Source organism: Leptodactylus fuscus, chromosome 2, assembly GCF_031893055.1.
Source record: "Leptodactylus fuscus isolate aLepFus1 chromosome 2, aLepFus1.hap2, whole genome shotgun sequence".
NCBI classification, from domain to species: Eukaryota; Metazoa; Chordata; class Amphibia; order Anura; family Leptodactylidae; genus Leptodactylus; species Leptodactylus fuscus.
Window position 1 is genome coordinate 192,118,983 of NC_134266.1, and position 18,389 is coordinate 192,137,371.

At 41.1% G+C, this 18,389-nt stretch overlaps 1 protein-coding gene across 1 annotated transcript in view; it reads left to right on the forward strand.

The window, feature by feature from the left end:
- ABCC4 (ATP binding cassette subfamily C member 4 (PEL blood group)) overlaps positions 1-18,389 on the forward strand; it is a 222,411-nt gene that overhangs the window by 114,512 nt on the left and 89,510 nt on the right. Inside the window, exon 20 of the mRNA XM_075265322.1 lies at positions 3,511-3,590. Within this exon, the coding sequence (XP_075121423.1) occupies positions 3,511-3,590 (80 nt within the window). The remainder of the gene's footprint in view (positions 1-3,510; positions 3,591-18,389) is intronic.

Sequence of the window (18,389 nt, forward strand, 5' to 3'; positions counted from 1 at the left end):
GGGAGGGGGGAGTTCCTCCCCGCTCCACAGTACAGCACGATAGGCGCTGCTGGGCAGAAGGACGTTCCTGGCTAAGTGTCAGAAACGTCCTTCTGACTGTAAAGCGCTACAGTACCGGGACTGATAGCGCTTTACCCCGGGCACAGATCGGGAAAGCCGACAGTGTGCTGAATTCAGCGCACTGTCAGCATTCCAGCAGTATATAGAACTGCCTGTGCCCAATCTGATGAAAGGTCCTGTTTAAAGGGGTTGCCCAGACAAAAGTGGACAACCCCTTTAACTTTTAAATTCCAGTGCAGTTAGAATTTTTTTTTTTTTTCACTTATAAGTATGTCTTTAGTGTGTGGGAGGAAACTGGAGTACCTGGATGAAACCCATGCAAACACAGGGGGAACATACAAACTCCTTGCAGACGTTGTCCTTGGCAGGATTAGAATTCAGGACTTCAGCACTGCAAGGCTAACCACTGAGCCACTGTGCTGCCAGAATTTTTTCCATATCCATGGGTGTACTCAGCCTTTCTGCTGACTGAGGAGAGAGGTAGAATTGGTGCAATTGCTGACATGATAATGTGACAGTAGCCCTTTTAATCTGACACATTTAACCTCTAAACAAAACACAGATGATTTATCAATTCAGTTATGACTTACATTGGCATAAATAGTTGAAGATCAGTGATTTGTGACATTTTAACACTATCTACAACTAAATAAAAGTGTTGTTTTTAAGCTGAAGGCATATTCAATGTTATTTACGTAAAAAAACTGAGCTTACAGTGGCCCCGAGTTCCATAGATTTGCGTTTAGACCCAAGGGCATTGGGGGCGCTGGAGAGCACCTAATTCAAAATGAGGTGCAGGGAATGTCAAAATGTAATATAAAATACACCAGTCTTGAGAATCCCTTTGCTAGTTTTAGTTATTTATGATTTTTTGTATACTGATATATGTTCATTTTATTTTTTTATAAAAACATATTGTATACACACACACCCATATCTTCACAAACACACAGATTTATGTTCAGACACACACTACATTATACATATTAGACATACATGGATGTACAAATATTTCACACACATATATACACCCATAGTATACTTGTGTACAGGTGTATTACTAAACAAGCATATTGTACACCTACACACACATTTTCAGCAGAGTAAATGAATATTTTTCAAGCAGAGTGACTTCAAATGTATACATGCACCCTTTCTTATCTGCTCATACAGCTGAATCTATTACGTTAAGTGAAGAGTATTGTAGAGAGCAGAAGGTGAGGGAGAGTTTACAAAGAAAGTAGTATTTGTTGTTGCTGCTGATCAGTAAGGGGTACATCAGCTAATAGATTTTAGCAAACTGCTGCATGGGGCAACAAGCTCATCTGGCCTCATGACAGCTGGGTATCTTGTCTGTAGCCACTACTGTTCCAGAGCAATCGTTGCCAATTCTTTCAACATTCTGTATGCTAATTAGGCTCACCTGTAAGGTGGGCGGTCCTGCGCTCAAGCAGACCACTCAGGACTGCCCACATCACAGTGTGCAAAATTATTGTGCCTTATGAATACTGAAACTAAAAGTATTGCTCAGGAATGGTGGGGGCTATAGAGAGAATTCTAACTGTAATGCGGTCAGTAAGGCAATGTCTTAATCAGATTGAAGGGACATTCCAACTTCAGTAAATGATAATAATTTAATAAAATGGAAAGATATAAAATTTTCAGTAATACTTTTTCTTTCAATTTAATATCACTTTGAACATTCCTTCTTGAAAATGTTCACTTTTTATTTCCAGTGAATAACAACCTATCCTAGTCATGTGATAATCACAGAGACAAAGCTCAGGTACTGTACTTTCATGGAGCTGAGCAGATCTTTTGAAAAATCATTGCTATTTTGCTATTTAGCCATTTTCCCCTCTAAAGGCCAATCCCCATTTCTCCTTGAGCTGTTATAGAGTACTGACCTGTATCAATGTGAATAAAGCACTTGGGGTCAGAAAGATCTTGTAAAGGTATAGATATACCTGTAATTTGATAAAATTTGTATGAGTTGTTGTTGTGTTTTTTTTTGTTTTTTTTTTAAATCTTCAGATAGCTTTGCGGTCCGTGGTGGAATAACATTTAAGTGTTATGTAATTCTGATCATATAGGTTATCTGTAAATGTTTTGTTGTCTTACGTTATATGTATGTACGTTAGATACATGCTTACTTGTACCTAATAAAATGCTGGTATTGTACAATATGAATCCGAGTCTTTGGAGTGCTGCAGGAAGTTTGGGCATTTGCTTAATGCTCATTTCACCCGTGCAAGTTGTTTGTCTTTGCACTAGGGGAGTTGGAATTGTTAACATTGCTTTTGATCTTCTGCTTATCAGAAGATGAAGAATATCTGGAATGCAATTTTATTCAGAGGCTAATGTTCATTTGAATATAGCTTAAATGCTCTAAAGGCCTAATCACATCTCAGTTTTTCTTTTAAAATGAATCTTCTCCTCCCCGCGGGTATCCTTTTTAATCCCAGTACATTTCTGATAGGTACAACTGTAAATTACATTCTGAAGGTTTAAGCTCCATCCTTAAGTTTGTGGCATTCAATTAGCAATTCCACTACCCTGAAGAAATATCACGATCCGCCACTTGATTTTTATTAAACTTATCTCATTCTAGTAAAGTCGTCTGTTTTTTTTTTTTTCTTCTACCTGGGACATGTACTTGAAATGAAACAAATCTGTAGCAGTAATTCAGCTTAGTCATATATAGTAGCTTATTCTAAGTATTGGCAAGTCTGTGTCTATATTTTCTAGGAAAGACCCCATTAGTTTATTAATTTCAAGCCTTGAATTGTATAATTGCCATATAATGGGAAACTTGTGTTAGTAAATAAAAGACTAATAATAATTATTATTATAGGTATATAGCCCCAAATATGCACTTATATAGCCCCACCGCACTTTTCAAATCAGAGGACACATGAGCAGATAATATTTGACATTACAATGTGACAAAGAATTAACGTATTAAACAATAAGAGTGAAGGCCATGCTTTTATGAAGAAATAGGGATACACAAGTGGTCAGAGGATTTGTTTGGTATAATGGTCCAGCCATCTTTTAGTATGAGCCCGTATAGTAGTGAAGTCTCAAGAAGTCCATTGTTTGTCTGGGCTTAGTAGTCCGTGGTGCTCTACTGTGCAGAATATTGACCTATTGCTGGAGTACTTTGAGGAGTGAAGGTAAATTCAGAGACCATGACATCTTTGGAATCAGGTTTTTATTGTAAATTTTACTGCTTTTTTTGAGCCAAAGCTAGAAATGGATTTAGCAGAAGTGAGAAGTATTAGTGCTTCCTTTTATATTTCCCATTCCTTTTGAAGTCAATTTTAGTTTTGTCTCAAGAAAACCACAACATTCTGACAACATATGACCTCAGCCTAAAAATAATTTTGTTTGTCAAATGCCCTTGTAACATATGTACGTATGTCAGTATTTTTTTATTTTTACTTCTAGGAAGGATTCTGAACCGTTTTTCAAAAGATATTGGTCACCTGGATGACCTGCTGCCTTTTACGTTTTTGGACTTCATACAGGTAAATGAAACTTCTTAGCTTTCAATCATTTATGAAACTTTATTTCAAGAGTTTTGGTGAGCAAGTATCACAGACAGTAAGATTGTGAAATTCTAATAATGCATGATAAATTTTTCAATTTTCATTTTTACTTTCCTCCTTCCAAAAGCCATAACTTATTTATTTTTGCACTCACAAAGGTGTACGAGAGCTTAATTTTTTGTGGGATAAATTGTACTTTGTAATAATATTGTTTAATATTCTGTACAATGTATTGGCAAGCTGGAAAAAAAAAAACGGAATGAGGTGGAATTAGAGAGAAACTGCGTTCACTATGTAACTAAAATGACATTTCACCTGTATTCTAAGGGTCGATATGATAAAATATATATATATATATATATATATATATATATATTTATATATATTAGCAGTACCCGCGACTTCTTCCGCGGCAGCGTTCCCACTTTGTGCGACCCACCTGCTGCGCAGGCTCTGCTCCCCATTGCGTCCCATTTCCAACCCCTCTCCCCTGACCCCCTTTCCACCACCCCCCGCAACCCCGGCCCCCTTTCCACCGCCCAAGCAACCCAGGCTCCCTTTCCACCACCCCTCCTCTACAACCCCGGCCCTCTTTCCTCTCCTGCGACTCCGGCCCCCTTCCCCCCCCCCCCACCTGCGACCCCAGAGTCAGCCCCCTTTGCACCCTCTGCACAAACTGGCCCCCCGCTACCCCGGTTCCCTCTCCACCCCCCCATACCCTGTCCCACTTTACAGGAAGCCTCCCCCGCGACCCCAGCCCCTTTACAATTCCCCCCTAGGCCCCCCCCCTTCCGCGACCTCCTTTACAGTAAACCCGCCACTCCCGCGACCACGGACTCCTCTCCCCACCCCCAAGCCTCGGCCTTCTCCTCCCCACCCTCCGTGAGCCTAGTGTGATGGTTTGCATAGGGTCTGCAGTCAGCAGGCCATACATGCAGTGCTAGGGGAAGACGGCGGCTTGGGGAAGTGTGTCCCAGTCACTCCTTCAGTTTCCCACCCCAGGAGCCCTGGAGGACTTACTTCTCCAGGCCGGGCGGTGGGCTCCACCGATGGCTGCCTGCTCTGTCCTCCTCATACGCGACGCCATCTTCTTCCTGTCACTCGGCGGCCGGCTTGTGCGTCTATAGCTCCACCCCCTCTGTAGCGCACAGTGTCCATCGCCCCTCCTCACATATGATGCGAACCTATCGGAGGCCACCTGAAAGAGCTGGGCGGACATCATCTGAGGTCCCGCGGCGGAGCCGGAACAGACTTTCGCTGGTAACGTTCGGGATTTCGGAGACTGGAGCGGTATACCAAGTAGCCTATCGATCCTTCCTGGTGGCCATCTAGGTATGTGTGAAATCTCACGCCATTCCGTTCAGCGGTTTGGGCGTGAACCACAAACATCCAAACACATACTTTCACCTTTATAATATTAGTAGGATATATTATGTGACTTGTTTTTATATTTCTGTCAATGGGGCTTCATTTGCTTTTTATGAAATTTCTATAGGAGGTGAAACAACGGTGGTTCTGCTCCTGTTTTTTTATATTTATTTTTTCCCACTACAAATATTTCACTTTATTTATAATTTCACTGTTTTTGGTTGTTTCCTGCTTTTTAAAGGTTGACCACAGGTTCTCAGTAGAATTGAGATATTGGAAAAAGAATCAGCAAATTGCTCCTAGATCATCGAAAGACGCTGCACTTCATGAATGTTTAGATTTTAGTCTTTAACCCCTTCCCGACCCATGTGGTACTATTACCACATGGATGTCTAGTGCTTCACGACCGATGTGGTAATAGTACCACATGGATGTAAACAATCCCCGCAGCGCAGTGCGGGCATTCTAGGAGCGGGTGTTAGTTGTATCTGACACCTAACACCCTGCTCCATCACCCTCCATCGGACATGAGTGCCGATTTTGGGTTTTAACCCGTTGATTGCTGTGATCAAACATGATCACGGCAAACAACATGTTGCCCGATCTTGTGGGGGTCCCTGGCACCCCCCGCTGCGAGATCGGGGGGTGCTGGTACCCCCACTATGTGGCCAGGGGTCTGTTTAGTGACCCCAGCCAGCAATGAGTCCCACTTACCTTTTTATCCTGGTTTTATCCTGGCCGGGATCTTCTGCAGTGAGTCTGTGCCGTCCGCACAGCTCACTTCCTGTTTATAGCGTGGTAACACGCAGGCTGTCACTGCAGCCTGTGTCTCACTCTATACTAGAGAATCAGTGATGCAATCATCACTGCTCTAAGTGTCCCATAGGGACACATGAAAAAGTAAAAAAAAAAAAGTGGAAAAAAAAAAAAAGTGTTTGCAAACATTTAATAAAGTTATAAAGCCCCAAAAACCCTTTTTTTCTATAGAAAACAAATTATATAAAAAAAAAACCCTAAAAATTAATAAAAACAATACATATTTGCTATCGCCGCGTCCGTAACAATCTGTACAATAAAACTGAAACAATATTTAATGTACACGGTAAATGACGGGGAAAAAAAACGGAAAAAACCCGCTGGAAGTAGTGATTTTTTTGCTATCTCACCTTACAGAATGTGCTATAAAAAGTGATCAAAAAGTCAAATGCACCTCACAACAGTGCCAATAAAAAGCACACATTGTCCCGCAAAAAATAAGCCCCCAACCAACACTGTCAACCAAAAAATAAAAATGTTACGCCTCTCAGAAGATGGCGATGCAAAAAACATTGATTTATGTCCCCAAATGTGTTTTTATTCTGCAGAATTAGTATTGCATAAAAAAATAATATAAATGAGGTATCGCCGTAACCGTACCAGCCCACAGAATAAAGATAATATGTTACTTATACTGTACGCTGCATGGCGAAAAATTTAAAAGGTAAAACGCAATACCAGAATTGATTTTTTTTAATCCAGCAAAAAAAGAGTTAATAAAATGTATTCAGTAAGTTGTAGGCACCCAAAAATGGTGTCATTACAAAATACATCGCATCCCGCAAACAACAAGCCCTTATATGTCCACGTCACCAGAAAAATAAAGAAAATATAGCATCTAATAATGCAAGAACAAAAGCCCGCAAAAACCGCCAAATTATTAGAACACAACTGGCTGCGGCAGGAAGGGAATATATAAGCGGTGCGAGCGGATATCAGGGGACACCCCATGTTTATAGCTTATGAGCGAAAAGACACCAGAAGTGACCCCCAAAGTGACCCCCAGAGTGACTCCCCCAATTATAGGAGCTACTGGGACATAGTAGGGAATGTGGTGTTCCCAATGTCCTCCGCACTGCTTATATATTCCCTCTTCGCCATCCGCTGTGCAGTCACGTCCAGGATACTAATACTCACTACACCCCCTGAGAAATTTTTTGAGGGGTGCAGTTTTCAAACTGGGGTCACTCCTTTGGGGAATCCACTTTTCCGGTACCTTACAGGCTCTACAAACATGACATGGCGTCCAGATACCAAACATCTGAATCTGTACTCCAAAAGCCTCATCGCGCTCCTTCCCTTCTGCGCCCTGCTGTGTGCCCAAACTGCAGTTTATGCCACATGTATGACACTGGTGTAACCGGGATAATGTACGTAATGTCATATGTGGTATAAACTGATATAAGGGCACATATATGACACTGGTGTACCCGGGATAACATATGTAATGTGATATGTGGGTATAAACTGATATTGGGGCACAGCCGGATACAGAAGGAAAGAAGGGTTATTTGGTTTTTGGAGCACAGACTTAGACGGTTTGGTTTTTTTGGATGCCATGACACTTTTGCAGAGAGCCTAAAATTGCCCTTACAAAATGGGGTCACTTCTTGGGGAATTCCAGTTCACTGGCACCTCCAGGGCTCTGCAAAAACATGGTGCCCAGAAAGTCCCTCTAAATCTGTACCCCAAAAAGCGTAGTGCTCCTTCCCTTCTGAGCCCTGCTGTGTGCCCAAGCGGCAGTTTACACCCACATATATAATTTTTTGCCCCTCGGGATCGCCCACTTAATAGTTTTAGGAGTGCAGGTCTCTGACAACACAAAGTGGGTGCAATGTAGTGGACACCAAAATGGCATATTTCTTGAAAAATTAAAATTTTCATTTTGTACATTAATTTTTGGGAAGCATTTTTAGGCTCAAAATGATAATACCCCTTGATTCATTCCTTGACGGGTGTAGTTTCTAAAATGGGGTCACTTTTGAGGGGTTTCCATTGTATTGGTACTTTAGGGGCTCAGCAAATGCGACATGGCACCAGAAAACTGCCCTCAAAAGCCAAATAGCGCTCTTTCCATTCTGAGTCCCGCCATGTTCCCATACAGCAGATTATGGCCACATATGGGGTATTACCATGTTCAGGAGAAATTGTGTAACAAACTCTGGGGGGCTTTTAATTCTCTAACTACTTCAAAAATTTAAAATATGGCGCTAAATGGACAATTTATTGGAAAAAAAAGTAATTTTTCATTTTCACATCTCAATGGTAAAAAAATCTGTGAAACACCTGTAGGGTCCAAGTGCTCACTAAACCCCTTGATAAATTCCTTGAGGGGTCTAGTTTTCAAAATGGGGTCATTTTGAGGGGGTTTCCACTGTTCTAGCACTTCAGGGGCTCTCCAAATGCAACATGGTGCCTGAAACAGATTTCAGCTAAATTTTCCCTCCAAAATCCCAATAGCGATCCTTCAGCTCTGGACCTCACAGCGTGCCCATACATCACTTTACATTTACATATGGGGCATTTCTGTAGTTGGGACAAAATGCGTAACAATTTTTGGAGTACATTTTCTCTTTTATCCCCTTGTGGAAATGCAAAATTTGGGGTTAAAGCAACATTTTATAACAAAAAATGTCACTTTTCCATTTATCGGGCCAATTCTGTTACACTCCTGTAGGGTCAAAGGGCTCACTATACCCCTTGGTAAATTCCTTGAGGGGTATAGTTTCCAAAATGGGGTCACATTTTGGGGGTTTCCACTGTTTTGGCACCTTGGGGGCTCTGCAAACGGGACATGGTGCCTGAAAAGTATTCTAGCAAAATCTGGCCTACAAAATCCAATTAGCGCTCCGTCAGCTCTGAGAGCGACCGTGTGCCCGTACATTAGGGTACCAGCACATATTGGGTATTGTCGTGTTCAGGAGAAATTTTGTAACAAAATGTGGGGTGCAATTTTTCCTTTAACCCCTTGTGAAGATGAAAAATTTGGGGCTACAGTGACATTTTATTATAAAAAAAGTAATTTTTCATTTTCACATCTCAACGGTAAAAAAATCTGTGAAACACCTGTAGGGTCCAAGGGCTCACTATACCCCTTGATAAATTCCTTGAGGGGTCTAGTTTCCAAAATGGGGTCACATTTTGGGGGTTTCCACTGTTTTGGCACATTGGGGGCTCTGCAAACGGGACATGGTGCCTGAAAAGTATTGTAGCAAAATCTGGCCTACAAAATCCAATTAGCGCTCCATCCGCTCTGAGAGCAACCGTGTGCCCGTACATTAGGGTACCAGCACATATGGGGTATTATCATATTCGGGAGAAATTGTGTAACAAAATTAGTTTTTTAATTAGTTTTTTAAAATTTAGTCATGTCAGCCCCCTCCGATCCCAAGCATTAATGGTATGTTTTACTATTAGTATAATACAGGACTCATGGTAGTGCTCACCTTTTCTTCTATGGACAATCATTCTTCCAGGTGTTCCAAACAATCTGAAGTGGTTCTCCTCAGAGAAAATAGCATTATTCCAGTCCTCTACAGTCTGATCCCTGTACTTCCAGAAGAGTGCCAGTCTGTCCATGATGTATTTCTCAGAGAAAATTGGCTTCTGGAAAAAATGATGATTTTTGAGAGGAAAAATGAAAACTACCTTAAGTCCTGCGTTATATCAACAATATAGCATCCTGAGGCTATTCGCATGTGGGGTTTCTTTTTCTCCAGAGAAGTGGGCTCACTAACAATTTTGCCTAAGAACACTGTCATGAATAAAGAATGGTATCTAAGTATCCTCCAAGATCATCTTCTCAAAATGATCCAGGAGCAATTTAGTGATGAACAATGCTTTTTCCAGCACAATGAAGCACCATATTACAAGGCAAAAGTAGTGAAGACATGGTGAAGAAAACATTGAAATATTGGGTCAGAAAACTCCCAAGTTCTTAATTCCATTGTGGACAGACAAACCACAAACCTGTGGACAGACAAAAACAAAGAAATGGAAAGAACTGATTTGGTAAGAATGGTTTGCCAACAGTCAGAATTTAACAGGGTGAAATGCAGAAATCTCGAAAATTAATGGTCAAAACTGTAAATATTGTGTCTTTACATAAACTTGATGTATTTGTCAATGAAACTTTAAAAACTTGTGAGATTATTATAATTGTCCCTAAAAATACCATAGAAACATCTGACTAAAAGATCTAAAACCACTGAAGCAGCAAACTTTGTGAGAACCAAAATATGCGGAGGTCTCAGGTTCTCCTGATCTTATATTATAAATGCATATACTTTGTGCTTATCTTATGTAACTGATCTCAAGAGTTCAGAATACTGATGGGGCACTATGGTGTACTATAAAAATAGCTCCAACACATGGTACCACCCTCAAATGTGACTTTTTTTTGCACGTGACCAAAATCTAGCCATGGTTGAGTATATACGCAGTTTGATTAATAGTAAAACCGGTGTTTTATCAATTGTTCTTGAATATTATCTCAACTTCATTTATATTTACACAATTGGGAGAGTACGCGGCTTAAACAGCCATTGGTAAATAATGACTGAAACTTTTCCTTGGTGCTAAAACCATATATTGTATAGCTTTAGTCTCGGTGTACTGTGGTTTTTCTAAATACAGTATTGTATTTATGGTAGTAAAGTCTTCTCTATAGTCCTAAATAAGATAAACGAAGAACTCTGTGACCATGGTCTTGCTCTTTCTATACACCCCATCAGTAAATACACTGCATTTCTTTGAACACATAGCTTTCTCCTATTAGTGATAAAGACCTTGCATGACATTACAGAGACTTTATGGAGTGCCTGCCATCTATTTAAGCACAAGGATCAGGAGTATTTATTTATTGTTTATTTATTTATATAGCACCATTAATTCCATGGTGCTTTACATTTGGGGGTTTACATACAATACACAAAATATACAGGTAGATATAATACTAACAATGGCCGACTGGCACAGTGGGGTAGAGGGCCCTGCCCGCAAGGGCTTACAATCTATGATGGAAGGGGGGTAGAGACAGAAGGAGAGGGGGAGACAGTTCAGATGGTGGTGTGGTGGTAGTGTTATTGGAGGTTGTAGGCCTTCCTGAATAGGTGAGTCTTCAGGGCCTTCTTGAAGCCTGTGATTGTGGGGTTCAGTCTTATGTGTCTTGGTAAGGAGTTCCAGAGTATGGGGGATGCACGGGAGAAATCTTGGAGACGATTGTGTGAGGAGTGGATGAGAGCAGAGCGGAGTAGGAGGTCGTTGGAGGATCTGAGGTGACGTGTGGGCAGGTAGCGGGAGATGAGGTCAGAGATATATGGAGGGGACAGGTTGTGGATGGCTTTGTATGTTAATGTTAATAGCTTGAACTCATTTTGCTGGGCTATAGGTAGCCAGTGGAAGGACTGGCAGAGGGGTACGGCTAATGAAGAACAGGGGGTGAGGTGAATTAAGCGAGCAGCGCAGTTTAAGGTGGCCTGGAGGGGGCGAGGGTGTTTGCTGGGAGTCCATGGAGAAGGGTGTTGCAGTAGACTAAACGGGAGATTATGAGGGCCTGGACAAGCATCTTGGTAGTTTCAGGAGTAAGAAATACGATCAGAAAACTATTATAGAACTGACTTGTTTGTGATTCAGACACTAAAGCTTGGCAAAACTAAAATATATTAGATGTGTAGGTTGGAGAGCTGGAGGGATACGCACGTATCACATTGAAACCAATAGGGAAAAAAGCAGCTCATTCATTTCAATGGGGAGCGCTAATATGCCGGCTCCCATTGAAATGAATGGGATCTGCTTTGTACGGGCTCATTCTGAATGTGTTTTATATTCAGAATCAGCTCAGCGTATACTTAGTGTGAATGCACCCTAAGGGGTTGCCTAAGACGAATTGTGTTATACTACTGATACTAGCCTATGGAAAGTGCATAATGATGATGCAACTTCAGTTTATTTCAATATACTACATTGTATTCTATAAAAAAATATCACTTAAATTACAGAAGGTGTTGTAGACTATGCGCTGTAATAGTATGCAGGAGAGCCAAGTCTTGGCAGTACTGTACAGACGTTTTGTGTACAGACTTGTTTCTGGCCCAGGGACAGGGTTATCTGCTAATGCTTGTGCATTGCAGACAGTGAAAATGCCAAATTTCTGTCATACCAGTGCAGATATTCTTGAAAAGAGGTGCTTTCTCTATTACCATCTTCACTGATAGATAAGGGGGTCATATCCCTTATATCTTCTATATTCATTACTGCATCCAGTAACTCATTCCTCACCTTTTAGTAAGTTAACCCTATCCTCTTTGAATTATCAATACACATGTAATATATAGAATAGATAGGTTGGGTGGGTCTAAGAAGGAGCAAGGGAAAAAGCTGATGTGAAATGTGACTGTGGGATAGGAGTGGTCATATACTGGCTTGATATTGCCTCCCAGTATAGATTGTAATAGTTATTTCTCCTTCTCTATCACTTTGCTTTCTGTTGAATTGCCTCGCAGCGGTCTGGCAAGTAAAGAAATGCATTATGAAATGTCAGCCTTGTAGAAACAATCCGCTCTCACGGAATGATAACAAAGATTAAGCAAATTCTAAATGTGTGTTGGCTTTGCAAAGCCTGTGTTTACTGCACCTATTGAACAAAACCAGGAGTGGTTATTTGTAAAGAAAGAACAGATTAGCCGTAATAAGGTAAAAATAATGATGTCTTAATAAGAAGAAAAGAAAAAACTGTAACTCAAGATAATAATCTCCAAAGACACAAAAGATTTATGTGCCAGCAAGATTGTAAGAGATCAAAGGTATTACAATATAATGCTATTGGCTACTGCTCCAGTTCCAAGTTTTATGCATACACCATGTATTATTAACCTGTACAACTAGATTTTTAACAATTAGAATGTAAATACCTGAGCACTGTAAGCTTGTAAATGCAGCCCTTGATCATGACTGCTGTTAACCCCTTTCACCTCGCCTGTTGTCATGGCAGAGCTGTGCTGTCACGACAAATGATTGTGGCAGCGAAAGGGTTACAGTAGTGTAGCTGGGGTTGGGCCCTGTGTGCGTGCAGTAAATCCATTGCTAATTATTCCTTCTAAGGAGTGATACGTTTCAAAGGTGTTATGGTTTAAGAACTAAATAGGTGGGGAGGATGTTCATTTATTACACTGGCAATTTAATAAAGCCCATAAATCACATATCACTGTTCTGATGACACCGTCTTCTCACGCTTCTCACTCATCTTTGTTTTAGTTGGAATTAAGACGCAAGAGACATATGGGTTGTTCTTCAACCTTGTGATATATTGTGTTCTGTTATTGGCTTATGTATCATATTTTTAAGCACACCTGCTCTGACTAAGCTCAACTTAAATCTATCTATCGATCTATAATTATATCTGGGCCTGTCATACAACGAATGGGAATAAAATAAAGTTAGAACTATACTGGGGTAATAAATACAAATAATCTATAATTGTTACAAATGTAACTCGCACTTCAAAGAGGATCAACTCCTACAAGTGGTTTATAGTAATACAATTAAAGGGGTTGTCTTCTTTCTATTTTTATTCATTAACTAGCTTCTGCTGGAGACTTTGTCTGCGTGTTGTTGGCATCGATGATCCGCCTACTCCGGCGTTTCGACAGCTCTCAAGCTGCCCTGCCACTGAACTTGTTCTTTGTACCGTGGCTGAGATTGTTCCGGCATCTCAGCAGCTCACAGGGACGCCATATAATTAACATGTTGTTGGTGTCGATGATCCACCTATTCCGACATTTCAGCTCCTCTGGGAAAATGCCAACAGACCAGGCGTTATCAGCAAACTGCAATTAGCTGAACGATTGTCCTGCCAGCAAGAGCAGTTTAATATTAGTAGGATAGTATAGTATAGTGTATGAACATAAATTGATAACAGTCGTAAAGTTATGTCATTTACCGGGATAAAAAGTATCCTACTAACACCCAGGTTACAAACTATCAATGTGCCGAATTTTTTTTTTTTTTTTTTTTTGTAGATTGTGAGCCCCACATAGAGCTCACAATGTACATTTTTCCCTATCAGTATGTCTTTGGAACATGGGATGGAAATCCATGCAAACACGGGGAGAACATACAAACTCCTTGCAGATGGTTTTTTGCCCTTGACGGGATTTGAACACCAGGACTCCAGCGCTGCAAGGCTGCAGTGCTAACCACTGAGCCACCGTGTGGCCCCTTTATGTGCCAAATTTTGCTAGTGGTAACATTATAGTGAATAAAATGCAGTAATATTTTGTGTAGTAATACTTACAGTAGACGTCATCCCACATTTCCCGTCTCTTTCCTTTGAACCGCCATGACCACTTCTTCCAGCTGTGACTTGACTCTGTAAAGTTTGCAACACAGACATCTTTGACTCCTCACTTCTCCACACACCCAACCCCCATATATGTATATATATATATATATATATATATATATATATATATATATATCCTATTAATATTATAAATGTGAAAGTTTGTGAGTTTGTGGGTTTGTGTGTTTGGATGTTTGCATGTTCGGATGTTTGTTCCTCAATCACGGAAAAACCGCTCCACCGATTTGGCTGAAATTTTCCACAAACATAGTCATTACACTCGATCAAACAATAGGCTACTTTTCGTCACAATAGCGCACATACGTTTGTGCCAGGACCCCCACAAAACCCAAACTCACACCACCATCTCTGCAATCTCACACACTTTGGACCATAGCAAGCCACAAAATTCAGCCTCGCCCCTAACCCCACACAATCTCATATACATATACTTTACCACTTTGCCCCTCACCTTAACGATTCTCCAGGAGGCTCTCTTTAACGCTCCAGAGCAGCCATGTTTGCCGACCCCCACCGCTCTGACAATCCGCGACACCGCCCACCCATGTCAATACCCCTAGGCGGTCTAATAAATGCAAAAAAAAAGTTTTAAAAAAGTAAAAAAAATATAAAAATGAATAAATAAAAAGGATTAAAAATTCAAATCACCCCCCTTTCCCTAGAACACATATAAAAGTAGTTAAAAACTGTGCAACACATACATGTTAGGTATCCCTGTGTCCAAAATCGCCCGCTCTACAAAGCTATACAAATATTTTTCCTGTTCGGTAAACGCCATAGCGGGAAAAATGGTCAAAAGTGCCAAACCGCCGTTTTTTCACTGTTTTGATTCTGTTAAAAATTTGAATAAAAAGTGATCAAAGCAATAACATTTCCTGAAGATGGTAGAACTACAACGTACACCCGTTCCCGCAAAAAAAGACGCCCTATACATCCCCGTACACGCAAGTATAAAAAAGTTACGGCTGTCGGAATATGGCGACTTTTCAAAAAATAATTTTTAACACAGTTTTGGATTTTTTTTAAGGGGACAAAATGTAAATAAAACCATATAAATTTGGTATCCCCGGAGTCGTAACGAAGCACAGAACACAGGGGACAGGTCATTTTGGTTGCACAGTGAACGCTGTAAAACCAAAGCCCGTAAAAAAGTCGCAGAAATGCATTTTTTCTTCAAATCCACCCCATTCAGAATTTTTTCCCTGCTTCCCAGTACATTATATAGAATAAATAATGGCGGCATCATGAAGAAAAATTTGTCCCAGGAAAAATTAAGACCTCATATGGCTCTGGGAGCGGAGAAATAAAAAAGTTATGGGGTTTAGAAGGAGGGGAGTCAAAAACGAAAAGCAAAAAATGCCATTGGCGGGAAAGGGTTAACTTCAAATACTTCTGTCCCAAAGTCACTATGTAAAGTTTATACCAACACCGTATATATAGCAGCTCAAATACAAATTACATGCAACACAAAAGTCTCACGTATTCTCTGAATTAAAGCAAAAACAATATACAAAGTTACATTTCATATCCCATCCCTTATACACAGTACGAAAACCTTACCCGCGCCTGTATCTACTCATTACTATAATCACTGCAGACGAAGTCGCGGGTACCAGCTAGTATATATATATGTGTGTGTGTATATATATATATATATATATATATATATATATATATATATATATATACACTCACCGGCCACTTTATTAGGTACACCATGCTAGTAATGGGTTGGACCCCCTTTTGCCTTCAGAACTGCCTCAATTCTTCGTGGAATAGATTCAACAAGGTGCTGGAAGCATTCCTCAGAGATTTTGGTCCATATTGACATGATGGCATCACACAGTTGCCGCAGATTTGTCGGCTGCACATCCATTATGCGAATCTCCCGTTCCACCACATCCCAAAGATGCTCTATTGGATTGAGATCTGGTGACTGTGGAGGCCATTGGAGTACAGTGAACTCATTGTCATGTTCAAGAAACCAGTCTGAGATGATTCCAGCTTTATGACATGGCGAATTATCTTGCTGAAAGTAGCCATCAGATGTTGGGTACATTGTGGTCATAAAGGGATGGACATGGTCAGCAACAATACTCAGGTAGGCTTTGGCGTTGCAACGATGCTCAATTGGTACCAAGGGGCCCAAAGAGTGCCAAGAAAATATTCCCCACACCATGACACCACCACCACCAGCCTGAACCGTTGATACAAGGCAGGATGGATCCATGCTTTCATGTTGTTGACGCCAAATTCTGACCCTACCATCCGAATGTCGCAGCAGAAATCGAGACTCATCAGACCAGGCAACGTTTTTCCAATCTTCAATTGTCCAATTTCGATGAGCTTGTGCAAATTGTAGCCTCAGTTTCCTGTTCTTAGCTGAAAGGAGTGGCACCCGGTGTGGTCTTCTGCTGCTGAAGCCCATCTGCCTCAAAGTTCGACGTACTGTGCGTTCAGAGATGCTCTTCTGGCTACCTTGGTTGTAACGGGTGGCTATTTGAGTCACTGTTGCCTTTCTATCAGCTCGAACCAGTCTGGCCATTCTCCTCTGACCTCTGGCATCAACAACGCATTTCCGCCCACAGAACTGCCGCTCACTGGATGTTTTTTCTTTTTCGGACCATTCTCTGTAAACCCTAGAGATGGTTGTGCGTGAAAATCCCAGTAGATCAGCAGTTTCTGAAATACTCAGACCAGCCCTTCTGGCACCAACAACCATGCCACGTTCAAAGGCACTCAAATCACCTTTCTTCCCCATACTGATGTTCGGTTTGAACTGCAGGAGATTGTCTTGACCATGTCTACATGCCTAAATGCACTGAGTTGCCGCCATGTGATTGGCTGATTAGAAATTAAGTGTTAACGAGCAGTTGGACAGGTGTACCTAATAAAGTGGCCGGTGAGTGTATATATATATATATATATATATATATATATATATATATATATATATATATATATATATATAGTGGGGCAAAAAAGTATTTAGTCAGTCACCAATAGTGCAAGTTCCACCACTTAAAAAGATGAGAGGCGTCTGTAATTTACATCATAGGTAGACCTCAACTATGAGAGACAAAATGAGAAAACAAATCCAGAAAATCACATTGTCTGATTTTGTAAGAATTTATTTGCAAATTATGGTGGAAAATAAGTATTTGGTCACCTACAAACAATCAAGATTTCTGGCTCTCACAGACCTGTAACTTCTTTAAGAGTCTCCTCTTTCCTCCACTCATTACCTGTAGTAATGACACCTGTTTAAACTTGTTATCAGTATAAAAAGACACCTGTGCACACCCTCAAACAGTCAGACTCCAAACTCCACTATGGTGAAGACCAAAGAGCTGTCAAAGGACACCATAAACAAAATTGTAGCCCTGCACCAGGCTGGGAAGACTGAGGTTGCAGGGGCTTTATTATGCCCCACAGTTGCCCACCCAACTATTATGCCCCACAGTTGCACACCCATGAACTATTATTACACTCAGGGGTCTTTTCAGACCCCCAATTATAATAATCAGAGACCCAGGGGAGATGAGGGAACATAATAAACAGTGTTACCTCTCCGGGAACCGATATTAACCCTAGCAGGCTTCGGGCCTGTATGGTACTGCTAGCACAAGCTTTTGGCCTGTATGATAATGTCCTAGACGTCTGGGACATTACCATACTGGCCCGAAGTCTGTGCTAGCAGTAACAGTCACTGCTAGCACAGGCTTCGGTCCTGTATGGTACTGCTAGCACAGGCTTCAGGCCTGTATGGTAATGTCCCAGGCCACGTGACCGAAGCCTGCTAGGATTAACATCTGATTCCGGAGAGGTGAGTAACACAGTTTATTATGTTCCCTCACCTTCCCTGGGGCTCTGATTATTATACTCGGGGGGTCTGAAAAGGCCCCTGAGTATAATAATAGCGGCAGTTGGGGTTTGCCTCATTAGAGGTGCGGCCTGCCCATAGAGACCAACTAGAGCAGTGTAAGGATTGAAGGAGGACCCTCTCATCTTTGCCTACCAGTTAAGTGCTACTTCTTACAGAAGGCAGTAGTGCAGTGCTTGTGTGCAATCTTCCATATTCAATTTAACAAAGAATTGCAATTATGTAGACGTATGTGTGCACAGGCTCATTCAAGAAACATAGGACTGCTTAGCTGGTCAACTTCCAAATCGCCCCATTCCGCCAAAAACAGAATTCGCAGTTTGGTGACAAAGTGGCGTAACACGCCATC